This window comes from Ochotona princeps, chromosome 19 (genome assembly GCF_030435755.1).
Source record: "Ochotona princeps isolate mOchPri1 chromosome 19, mOchPri1.hap1, whole genome shotgun sequence".
Classification (NCBI taxonomy): Eukaryota; Metazoa; Chordata; class Mammalia; order Lagomorpha; family Ochotonidae; genus Ochotona; species Ochotona princeps.
In genome coordinates this window covers 8,737,498-8,749,694 of record NC_080850.1, presented here as the reverse complement: position 1 = coordinate 8,749,694, position 12,197 = coordinate 8,737,498, and the positions used below count along the sequence as shown (strand labels likewise).

Genomic DNA, 12,197 nt, shown 5'->3' with positions numbered 1-12,197 from the left:
CCAGGCCCCAATGTGCAGGGAGTGAATGCGATATTCAGTTCCCACCCAGATCGCAAATCCAAGCTGTGACGTCTCTTGGAGTTGGCAACATATTAGCAGGAAATGGTGAAAGGGAGCGATAAACCAAAAGCCCCGTTTCCAGACGCCACCACGAGGGAAAGCAAGCCTCTCTCTCAGCCAGCGGCTGCGTTTCATTAATGTTTCAACAAATTAATGACTAAATAAAAGTCAGCGTGATGGCTCAGGCACACATTTGTAATTCATATTAATGTGCCACTGCTCACGGTGCCAAGTGCAGTCATGTCACTGTCTGCTCACCATCCAGACGAGCAGGAGCTGGTAGGGTGATGGAGCTGGGGCTTGTGCCAGGCAGGGCCCCCACACCACCCGCGAGGTCTCAGCACAGGACATCTTAGAGGCAAGTGAGCCAGAAGCACTCTCCAGCAGGTGCATGTGGGCTGAGGCTTGCCTGTTTGGGTGCAGACACACCTGGACTCCCAGCCCAGACTTCGCCAGGCAGAGCAGGCAATCCAAGCAGGCAATCCAAGCAAAGGCAGCTTCTTCCATCTGTGTCAGTTAATGCTTTCCCCTCTCAGTGATTCTGCTTTTATCTCCTCATAGTTCCTACCTCTGTCACTGTTGCATGTATTTCTTTCAGATATTATGTCGCCTGCTACCTCCCATCCCTGTTCCCTTGAATACAGGTTCTAGGGTGACACTCAAAGGCTCATAAAAGTTGTGTGCAATCAAGCAAAAAACAGCCTAACACAGTATCTGTTGAATGAATGAATGAGATGAAGGATTTCTAGTCCTTTACTACATACAGCCAGTCCAGAGCTGGGATTGGGTGTGTCTGTGTTCATCTGCATGAACCAAGGGGATGGTCCATCCAGTTCATGGTTACTTTCTTAGAGCCTTTTATACTGCCCAGCACACAGGTCTCCACTAACAGAGGAATAAATGGGGGTAAAAGCCATTTTGTTTAAATGGCACCCAAGTACATGTCAGAGTTCGTTAGTGGCATGTCAGTTTCATGCTTGGCAATTTCAGTATCCTTTCTTGCAAGACAGAACATATCTCACAATGCTCCGACCGAAGTCCCAGCTTGGGGAAGCCCGGCACAGGGAGTGAGGAGGAGGGGAGGGAGAGTATCCTGGCAGCAGACAGTCCCTCTTCCTCCTCCTCCCCTTGGATCCTCAGAACAACAAGCAGACACTAATCTCACTCACAGTCCTGTCTTTGATATCCCAGCCAGATGTTCTATTCGATAAATGAAACTAATTTATTCTGCAAGCAGCAGGCAAGAGCTGAATCTGAGACCTCGCTATTCTCAGCCCTATCCAATAGGATGGAGCTGGGTGGACCAAGTGTGCATTCTGCTACCTACTCATAATGTACACAAACTCATAATGTAGGCGAACAGGTTGCAAAGAGATACACAATGAACTCAGCTCCTCCCAGGGCATCCCAGTTGTGGAAAAGGTCAGTATCTTTGTGTCTTACATTAGAGGCTCCATATCATGGGGACCAAGAATGTGGATTCTAGAACCTAGGCAACTTGAGTCCAAATCCTGCCTCTTTTACTTGTTACAGTGGACAATTTGTATTTATTCATTCAACAAGTTCTGAATACTTTTTTTCACATTATAACTATGTCAGGCACAGTTTGAATTGCCAGGGACACAGTCATGAACAAAGCAGATGGGAATTCCTGTGTTTGTTTAGTCCAGTCGTTCAGATGCTGGTTAGATATTCATGTCCCACATTGGAAGACCTGGGTTCAATTCCTGTTTCTGGGTCCTGACACCAGTTTCCTATTAATGCAGACTCAGAGAGGCAGTGCAGCTCTAGCAGCTAGATTCCTGCCGCCCATTTCAGAGTCCTGGGTTGAGTTCTCAGCTCCTGGTTTCAGTCTCAGTTCAACCACAGCTACTGTGGGCATCTGGGGAATGAACAAGCAGATGTGAGTTCTCTCTGTCCCTCAACCAAAAAGACACTCCCAAAATCAACTAACCAAACTAAAAACAAACCCTACCACTGTGGACCACACATTACACAACTTCTTCAACTGTCAGACAAAGGGCAATAAATTCCATATTTAAGGTTGTTGTGAGAATTACATCTTTAGGATTCATAGACCAGTATCTGGTATACAGCCAGTGCTACTGTTATGGCTGTAAGCATGACCATTATTGGCTTTGCTAGGTAGTAAATGTATTATAGTCCCTTCTTCTGCACAGAAAGCGCAAGTGATTTCGGGCCACACAGTGTCTCTCTGATGGAATACAATCCCAACACTTTCCTGCCCCTGTGGGTGTTGCGTCTGCTGGCAGATAAGGTTCAAAATCCATCCAGGGAGCTGTCCAAGCGCTTCCTCACCCAGGAAAGAAAGGGGCATAGCACATCCAGAACTACGGCCATGAGATCAGTGCTGGGAAACAGGTGTCTCCCTCCACCAGGCTGCCTATACCAGGGCAGCAGTAAGCAATGGGCACCTTGCAAAAAATCTGCATCGCAATTCTCTCCTGACATGTCTCCCTGGGGACTGCACAGCTGTGGCATGTGGGTGGTAGGGGGAGCAAGATGAGTGGAGAAGATGCATTTGAATTAGACACCAATAACTGGGAAAGCTTCTGGGCACTTAGTCAATAAAAATAATGCATTTGGGTTGTAGAAATATTCGCCAAGATCAATTTCCCCGAGAGAAATATTTGTTTCCTTTACCAGGTTGCCACAAGTGTGTAAGGCAGCATAAAGCCTTAATAAAGACCTCAGAGCAATGCAAACACAGTCTTTTTCCACACGCCCACCCCTCACACACCAGACTGGCTCCACTTACAGCGACGTCAGTGACTTCAGGCCCTGGAAAGCATCTGGAGCAATGTCCGATATCTGATTCTTGCTGATGTCTCTGCAAAGATGAATGGGGCAAGATTGAGAACACGGTGCAAAGGTATGATAACCGCTACTCCCACATGCCAGCCAAGCGCCCCAGGCATTCAAAACAGCGAGGATTAATTAATGGATCAATCAATGAATGCATCCTGCCTGAGAAAGAGCTCAAAGAGGATTCAGTTTGACTGCCCAATGACGAAGGAGGCTATACTTGTGCCACTCTTGGATTTTCCCGAGAACTCCCAGCCACAGCATCCTGGCCTATATACACAAGGAATTCAACTCTATGGGTATAAAAGCTTGTTCAGTCCAAATGAGTACATACAACCCAGAACCTAGCAGGTGATAAAGCAAGAGCCCACAGACAACCACAAGCCTGGGGCTCCTTTAGGCATGATCTTCTTATCTTGTATCATAGAACAGGCCAATCTTCCTTCCAGAAAGTCTGAAGTCACATCACCTCTATAGTGAATTTTCCTCCACTACCCCAGAGGAATTTCTGAATAGTCTTGGCGATGTGATAGAAGCAAGTCATGCCTCCTCAGATGCCTTTGAGATGTGTTTTTGTGGCTGGCTGATGGCATTCCCCATAAAGGAGCAGGTCCAGGGAGAGAGGTGAGTTCCATGGCCTTGTTGCCAGTGCTGACAAGCACTTGGCCATGTGGCAGCCAGCCCAGCCTCGCAGGTGCAGAGGACTCCTCTAGACCCTCACTCCTTTGCAGAGGCCCTGGGGCTGTTGTCCACTTTGCAGCATTCCAGTGCTTCTGAGAACTCAGCTCCGGGTTCCTGCTAACCACCCTTCACGGAGGGAATTCTTTCTCTCACAGTGGGGATTAGCTCAAAGATGACCTCTGGGTCTCTGTCACTAGAAGGATCGCTGCTTCAATTTCCTGTGACAACAAACCTCTCTGGTTCTTTTCATTTCACGAAATCAATCAATGAGGCTTTGTCTTTTTTTGCAGCAGAGGGAGGGCTACGGTCTTAGAGGGCCAACATGGAAGAGACATGCAAATATGGGGAAGAAAGTGCAACCAAGCAGATTCTCCAGCAACTGCCTCCAAAGAAGCCAGGTCCCCCCAGCTCCCTGGTCTCTCTGGCCTCGGTTCCCTGCCTTGGACTAATAGCCTTCCAAAGGGTATCACCACACCTTTACCTAGGCCTCTGTTTTCTCCCCACTCCTTTCCCAAAGCCTGTCAGTTTAAAGACATGTCACAGGTTAAGGCTGCCTGGGCTTAACTGCCTGGTGTATTCCCTTGGCTGGCAAGGTCGTCTCTAACAAATCCACAGATTATGCTTGCCAACTCATCATCAGCTTACATTGGGTTTTTCTCCCGTGCTCTGTTTTTGTATAAGAGTCTTAGCAAGCAAATACCTGGGATTATTCTTATCTGGATCACCCTTGGCATGGCTGCCTTGCAAAGTATTTCAGGGAAGTATCCAGGGTCTGTTCACATTGGGCCATGGATGGGGACTGCTGTGTCATTTTCCTCCCTGGCTACTTGGTAATCCTTTCAAGGGGCTTAGATCTCCAGCGTGTGACAGGAAACGTGGTGGCCAGTGGGGAGAGTGGGGAGGACCCCTGTTTCATTAAGCTCTTGGGAGACTGATTTCCTGCCCAACTTTTAGACTCATCCCTCCTTACAGCGATGAAGTGAGATGTCCTGTGTTCTTGGAGATGCTAGAGAGTAGGAGTTGAAGTGATAGTTCAGCTAGGAATTGATCTTGGTGATCACTTTTTCCTTCTTTGCTACCCATGTGCTTATTATGTACATTTATGATGTTGGATATTTGTATTCATGGTGGAATGGCTAAATCAAATGACTTAATATACGTATTTCCTCATGTCCTTACTATGTATTTTGTAGTGAGTATATTTAAAGTCCATCCTCTCTGTATACAGTACATAGTGATGAGCTACATTCACCATGCTGTTCCTGCCATAGGTCTCCTGGACTCATCCCTCTCCCCTCTGATCAACATTTCCCTGATCTCCACTCTTCTCTCTCCCACCCTATGGCAGCTACCATTCTACTCTCTGCTTCTGTGGGTCTTTTTATGATGCTATGAGCAAGTGAGATGACAGCATATACTTTGAATTCTTCCTTCAGCAGGAAGAAAACAGCAACCCTGAGAGATGAGGGCCCTGCAGCCACAGATGACTTGATAGCCATTGAGGTACAGAGGACATCTTGAGCCTCCTGATTCAGGTTCCTGCCATCTCTCCAGGACAGATGCGTGAACAGGTAGGCAGACTAAGCAAGGCTTCAGCAGCAGCCTGGATTTGGGATGAATCTAACAGTGAGATGGCCTGAGAACTGAGACTGTGCAATGGAGTTGCTATTGCCCTGTGGTTCTCTATCATGAACATGTTCATTAAAACCTACCAATAGGGGAGGATGTTTGGTGCAATGATTCATGTCCCACATACAGGAGGGCCTGGTCCAGTCCACTCCTAACCCAGCTTCCTGCTAAGGAGGCGACAGATGATGGTTTAGCTATTTTGAGTCCCGCCCCCATTGGAGACCTGGAGTAAGTTTCAGGCTCCCAGTTTTGACATGACCCAGGCCTGCCTGTTGCAAGCGTTTAGGAAATAAACCAGAGACTAAAAGATTTCTTTCACAAACAAAATGTTAAAAAAAATTCTTTTAAATGGGCCCACAGGCTCTGAGTTGTTCAGCTTGTGGAGGGGCTGAAAGCTGGCACTTTTACAAATCCTCAGGCAACTCCCATCGGGCAAGCGCTGGTTTGTACTCCTGGCCACGATGTTTAGGGTGAATCTCAGACTCGCTTCAGTCTCTTAAACACCCAAAGAGAGCAGCTCTTCCAAATGATTCCAAACACAAGTGTCAAATTCAGGTGCCTTCAGGGATCAAACAGGGAATATGTGCGAGACACCAAGAGGTCCTGAGGCGTGTGGAAGTATGTTCTAGCTAAGAACACGTCACAATCAAGCACTCCTAACCTGCCAGCTTGGCCACCCAGCACAGGGGTGGTCCTGGGTGTCAGGGCCACCAGGAAGCCAGCACTGCATGACCAAGGAGTCCTCTCCAGTACTTCTCTCTCCTTGCACATGGCAAATAGTTTCTCTACTTTGATAACAGATCTCACCTCGAATGAAGCTTTTTCACTGAGGAGTGTTTTTATTTATTCATTTTTTTCAAACTAAAGTAAGTACTAGGAACAGGCAGGGACAAAGCCATTCATTCATGAAGAATTATATATATAAAGCATGGGAATGTGATTGAAAGTTGAGGGAAAAATTTTGCTCTTGTGATATTTCTGGGATTAACTGGTCATCTACACCTAGGCAGCCTTGATACTTAGAGATCCAGGATCCACCGTCATCAGGTAGCCTACTCCTTCCAAGCCATTCCATCCAAGCAAAGGTTTCTGAAGCTTTAACCAGCTGAAAATGGTTCAGTGGGTCCTCTTTCCTGCTTCTAACTCCCTGGCCAGATTTTGGGCTGGGGTGGGAAGGACATCCTAGTAAATATCAGGAACATTAAACGTGATCAAAAATTAAATTCACTTTCTAGGTCATGATGGAGAAGGTCTCATGAATACTGAATGCACGGATCACAGCAACTCCGAGAAGACAGAAGAAAGGACAGGGAAGCACAGCCAAGCTCTAAATTACCTGGACTTCACAAAAAATTAGAGCAGTGACTTAAATCATGCAAGAGATATAGGTTGAAGCAATGACGGAACTTGTCATTTTTCACCAAAATTACTATCTGGCTGCATAATCACGCTGGGCTTTAAAAATGAATTGGGAGGGGGAAAGATTGTGCACAGAGAGTGAGCTGTGGAAGCAGAGATGCCAGGAGATTAATGGCCCAAGGTTTTAAATATTAAGGCCTATATTTATACAGCTCCTCTAGCAGGAATGCTGCCAAGGGGAGAGAAGAAGTCCGTGCCGAAAGCTGGCTCATTATGTTGGTTCCCACTTCTGGAACAGCACCAGGAGAAAAATTTTGTTTGGTTTGGATTTCCAGGGAGATGGGAAGTTGACTTCCTGCGATTTGAGCGCGTGGCGTAAAACCTACCAATGCCACTGTTTCACAGGGATGGCTTTTTTTTTTTTTTTTTTAACATAAAGGAATCAGCAGATTTTGTCAATGTAGATTCTCTCACTTAAGGGAGGCCAGTGACTCTTCCCTCCTTCCTCTGGCAGGGATGGGGCAGTGGCAGAGGGAGTAAGTGCAATGAAAACCGCATCTCGATGACTGCCCCCACACAGCGCTTTATCATCCTGAAAAAGGCCACAGAGTCTCCCCTCAGAATATCATCCATGATAACAATGGTCGGGCTATTTTGGAGTCTTACTGCCCTCCTTCAGAGCATCCAGGAGTGACTGATTCACAGACTAGTGTTCAAGGTCATCATGTGACAGGGACAGATGAGAACACTGTCGCCATGGTAAGAGTGGGGACGAGGGCAATGACTCAGTGATGCTCTCAAAGGCAGCCATGGCGAGGAAGCTGCAGCTGTGCTAAGATCACCCAGTGTGATGCAATGTAGTGGAAGAGATGACACTGCTTACAGGGGGTAATGTGGGTCATCAAGATCAAGTCATATGCACTCCGCATCCTCTAAATTTAGAAAAAACCAGAAAGTTTTACAATGAACTAAAGGGTTCATGTGATCCAGTGTTCACCTACTTACCCCTCCAACACAGCTCCCACTCAGGGCCCCTTATTTGTTCCACTCCTTGTTGTTCCACAAACCATCTGCTCATGCCCCCTGTGCCTTCCACCTGCTCTTCCCGCTGCCTTCCTCTACTCAAGTTACCTGCACAACAGAGATCTTCTTGGGCAGACCCACCACTAATAGCCAATCTCAGCTGACATCCCTGCTTTGGGTTTTACATCTTAATATTTATCAACACTTGATGTTTATCTCTTCATTTTCCCATGTTTCCCACTTGCAGGCTTCAGGGGAACAGAATTCACTGGTGGTCGCTGCCTTGCCACAGCCCCTCACTTGCAGTTAGATGCTCACCTAGTGTGTTACACTCATGGTTGTTAGTATAACGGTTGTTAGTATCCACGGTCAGATCTCTGCTCAGATCCCTACTTCTTCAGGTTCACATGACCAAAGCCAGTGAAAACAACTGGATTTTTAAAGCCAACTCAGCTCTGCCTCGCACACAGATCATTTTGCTTTGATCCAGCTGGAAAGGCACATGGCTCAAGGGACGTCAATGCTGACACACCTCACAATCTTCACACTACACTTCTGAACCTTACCTTCAAATCTTAGCACAATGCTCCATGTCTGGAACAAAAACTGTTCATGAGGAATGGAGGTGGCATAACCCCTTGGTGGGCTGCCCACCATGGATGACAAACTGCCCCGCAAATTGAAAACATTTGGGCTCACTGCTTCCCAGGGGAAACTTACATTCTCTTCAGCTTCTTGTATGGGCTGAAGGCTCCCGCAGGGATGGATTTGATGGAGTTCTGTTCAAGGCGTCTAGGAAAAAGAACAGAGAACAATCAGTTGGTCATCAACCTGTCTGCAAGTGGTGGCTGAGGGCTCCTGTGTTCACTGGCCTTGCTGACGGGATGCTCCCTGTCAGCACAAGGTACGTGCTCTGGGTGTGGGGCACAGCTAACCTGCAACAACGGAAGTCCCAGGTGTAACAGAAGGAGCACTTGCCCACCAGCCTACTTCTTCTACAGAAAGCAAGGAGGGATAACTATTCCATAAAATTGTTTAATTCATCGTAAGTAGCTGTCAACACTATAGAAAACTGAAGCAAGTCAGTTCCTGAAAGAGAGAGTGAAAAGGAGATAGATGCTGGGCCAGCAACACCTTGCAGTCATGGAACCATGTCCCTACTCTGGAAAACTCAACTACCCTGCCGATAGGCAGAGGTATCAATAGCTGGCTTCACTTCTGGGCTTTTCAACTGGCCATTTTACATGGTGAAGTTCTTAGGCTTCCAGCGTGACATCCATCACACTAGCTCCCAGACACCCTGGGACCTCACGGCCCGCTCTCCTGGGCTGCTGCCTGAATCTGCGGCTTCCGTCTCTCACAGACTTTCCTCAAGTGCTCTGCTCTCACTCCTACTCCTCTGGCAGGGATGAGAGACACTGCAGGCCCAGGGCCCAGAACTTCCTAAGAAGGGAAGGGGCCATGGGGAGTGAGTGAGCATTTCCTTCTTTTATTCTTTCATCTCTCAAATGACTCCCCATCACCCGGAACAGGTGCAGTGGGAGACAGGTCTGAGTAGGAGGCGGGCTGCTCCATTACAGGTGATGAATGACACTGTGGCCGGGCTGGGGACTCAGCAGCTCACCCTCATCTATCTCCCTTCTCTCTAAGGTGCAGTTCTTTCATCACCTCCTCATTTGGCACAGATGCTCCCCAAACCCTGTGCTGGGAAGACATAGAAAAGGTGTGTGTGGAGAGGGAGGCCGTGGGTGGGGGGAGCTAAAGGGAGAGACACGAGGAACCAGCTCCGTCTGAGCTACATCAAGTGGATGCACATTTCGGGCTAGGATAAACCCATTCATCTTGAAGAGTAATCCCCACTGCAGAGTGGGGGAGACAGTCGTATTAATTTGTGCCTCTGCGATCTCATCTTCATTGAGAGAACAGAGTATTTGTTACTGGAACCGCTAATGGAGCAGTTTGCCAGCAATTTTCCCATTTCAAACAACATCTCAGCTGCTAATGTGGAATGGTTTGTCAGGCCTACCCATAACACAGACAAATCACTCTCCAGGCAAAACAAAGCAGGGAGGGGCGGGGGGAGAAAGGAGAAGAGTGGGTACAAGGAGAGAGGGAGGATCAGGACAGATCATTCTTGGCTGCCGGATGAATAGAGTCTACAAATGGCAATGCCATGGTCTATTAAAAATGCCTTTCTGCCCTGCTAAAAGGGGGTGGGGAGTGTACTTTACTAGGAGCGTGGTCTCAGGCAGGCTAGACAGGGACGTGGTTGGCTTGTAGTGGAGCCACTGAAGCTAGCACGTACAAGCTTCAGAATTGTGGGGCCTGGGTACAGCCACCCACAGAGGCAGGGCACTTCATACAAATTGCCTTGCCCGAGAAGTTCCAAGGACATTTTCATTTCTCAGCTTAGCAAAGAATCCCTTTGTGAGGGATTTCTCAGCCAAGGTAGCAGCTCTGTAGATCTCTGGGGCTGCGAGTCAAGTGGCATGGGCTATGCAGAATTGCTATAATTCACCTACCACTTGGCAAGGGAATTTGGCTGCAGGAAATCTCCAGAGAGCGTCACTGTAGAGATGGTGACTGTCTCAGCTTTTATAAGAGGATGCACCACCCCCAGCTGCAGGTCAAGAGCCTGCACAAGTCAGGTCAGAGCTGGGTGTGACAGGTGCAGGAACTAAAGGGGAGCTCAACGAATGGGTAGACTGTGATACCTGCTCCTCATCAATCTCACAATGAGGGACAGTCCAAGATGATCCATAAAGAAGCATTATCCATGAAGTTATCCATCATTATCCATGAAATCTAGTGGATTTAAATCTGCTCTCTTTTTGAATCCTTACACCAATGGAGTAAACTGTATTAGACCCCTTTCTGGATAATGAAAGGCAAACCCCACAGGCGTTAAACCCCACAGGCGTTAAACATGGCTTGCTAATGCAGCAGCAGCAACAGGGCTCTGCTTCTACCCCTTGGACACACAGCCTCACTGTATTTGTAAAGATGAGAAAATCCAGGCCTTGAGACCTGGTTGGCTCTCTCAACATCACACATTTCAAGGGCTACAACTCGGTGATCGCTGAGACATCATGGCAGCTCTGTTGAGTAGGGACTCAGAGAAAAATATGCAGGGTTGAGGGGACCACAAATGTGAATCCAGTTGGTCTGTAGGTCTACATCTCCATGGACTGAAGAATACTTGGGAAAAACTATTAATTCTGCATGGAACACGTACTGACAATTTTCCCTTTGCCACTGTTTCCTAAGTAATACGGTATAACAACTATTCACACATTGCATTAGGTATCATACAATTTTAGTAATGATTCCAAGTACATGGAAAGAAGTGTTCTATGTGAATACTCTGCCATTTTTCATAAGGAACTCAAGTGTCCAGGGACTTCAGTATCTTTGTAGGGTTCTGGAACCCACTTCCTGAGGATGCCGGACCAAACTGTGCACATGAACATTCAAATGGAGTGTGCAGGTGCAGCTTGTTTGAACAAGCAAGCAGGAGGCCCAAGCTTATCCTGTTAGCCCTGGCTAAGACCTTGCTCTGTGCCCTGTACTTCTCAAATGTACTTGCCCTGAGATGGTTTGTCTTTACCTTCTCAGCTTCCCATGCACTTTTGAGAGCTACACAGACATCTACTCTTTTTACAGAGTCCCAATGCCAAGGATACAACAGGGATTAACCTTGCCCCAGGACACACCAGAGATTTGCTGGCATGTGTGTGTGTTTGACATGCCTTAAGTTTACAGTAAAATCAATGGGAGACGTAATAGCAATAACAATAAGAACATAGAGAGAGGGGACTTCAAAAGCCTGTGGAAAGTGGAAGCAAAAAAGTGAACCTTATTTTGGTACAAAACTTTGGAAATTCATGCATAGTTTTTTTTCCTAATGTGTATTTTCATGTATTATGTGAAGACCCTTTGTGTACATAATTCCATTTTTTTTGCACCAAAAGGAAGCAGTATTTCATTCAATTTTTCTACAGGCTTCTGCAGGTATTCTCTTGGATAGTTGGATGTGACACACTGGGCTAAGACTTCAAACAGTTTGTCTAACAACATCTACACCTCTAGGAGGTAAATCTACTAGTTATTATCACTCCCATTTTAAGCATTAGGCAACTGAGGTGCAGAGAGGTGAAATCACTTGTCCCAACTCACAAAGCCAGGAAGAGCTGAGACGCCTGATCATTCAGTCTGCTTTTACAGCCCAAACTCTAAGTCAGAGAGCTTTATCAACATCCATTCCTTTGTTTGGTCCTTGTCAGCGCATTCGCAGGGAGAACAGTCCCTCTCTCCAGGGAACAAGGCTGAATGTGTGCGTACAGCACCCATGGTGGGTCTAATACCAATATACTGCCCAGTCCTGCAGCCTGAAACAAGGATGTAACATTCCAGGTCCTTAGTGAAAAAAACCTTAAGAATAAAAGACAAAAAGCAGCACTCATATCAACAAAATCTGTCACGTTTCAGCATGTGTCTAAAGCCAACAGCTGCTTTAGGTCTCTCTTAACTGGCATATGTGTCTCTCTTTGTCTGGCAAACATTCTTCAGGCTGCAAACTGATTTAATAGAACTAGCATAAAAACAAACATACAAATCAA

The 12,197-nt window shown here is 46.9% G+C and overlaps 1 protein-coding gene across 2 annotated transcripts in view; it reads right to left on the bottom strand.

Moving 5' to 3' along the window:
- SLIT3 (slit guidance ligand 3) overlaps positions 1–12,197 on the bottom strand; it is a 596,992-nt gene that overhangs the window by 103,553 nt on the left and 481,242 nt on the right. For both annotated transcript variants that reach the window (XM_058677430.1, XM_058677431.1), the window contains 2 exons: positions 8,299–8,370; positions 2,840–2,911 (listed from right to left, as the gene is read on the bottom strand). In XM_058677430.1, coding sequence (XP_058533413.1) covers positions 2,840–2,911; positions 8,299–8,370 — 144 coding nt within the window. The remainder of the gene's footprint in view (positions 1–2,839; positions 2,912–8,298; positions 8,371–12,197) is intronic.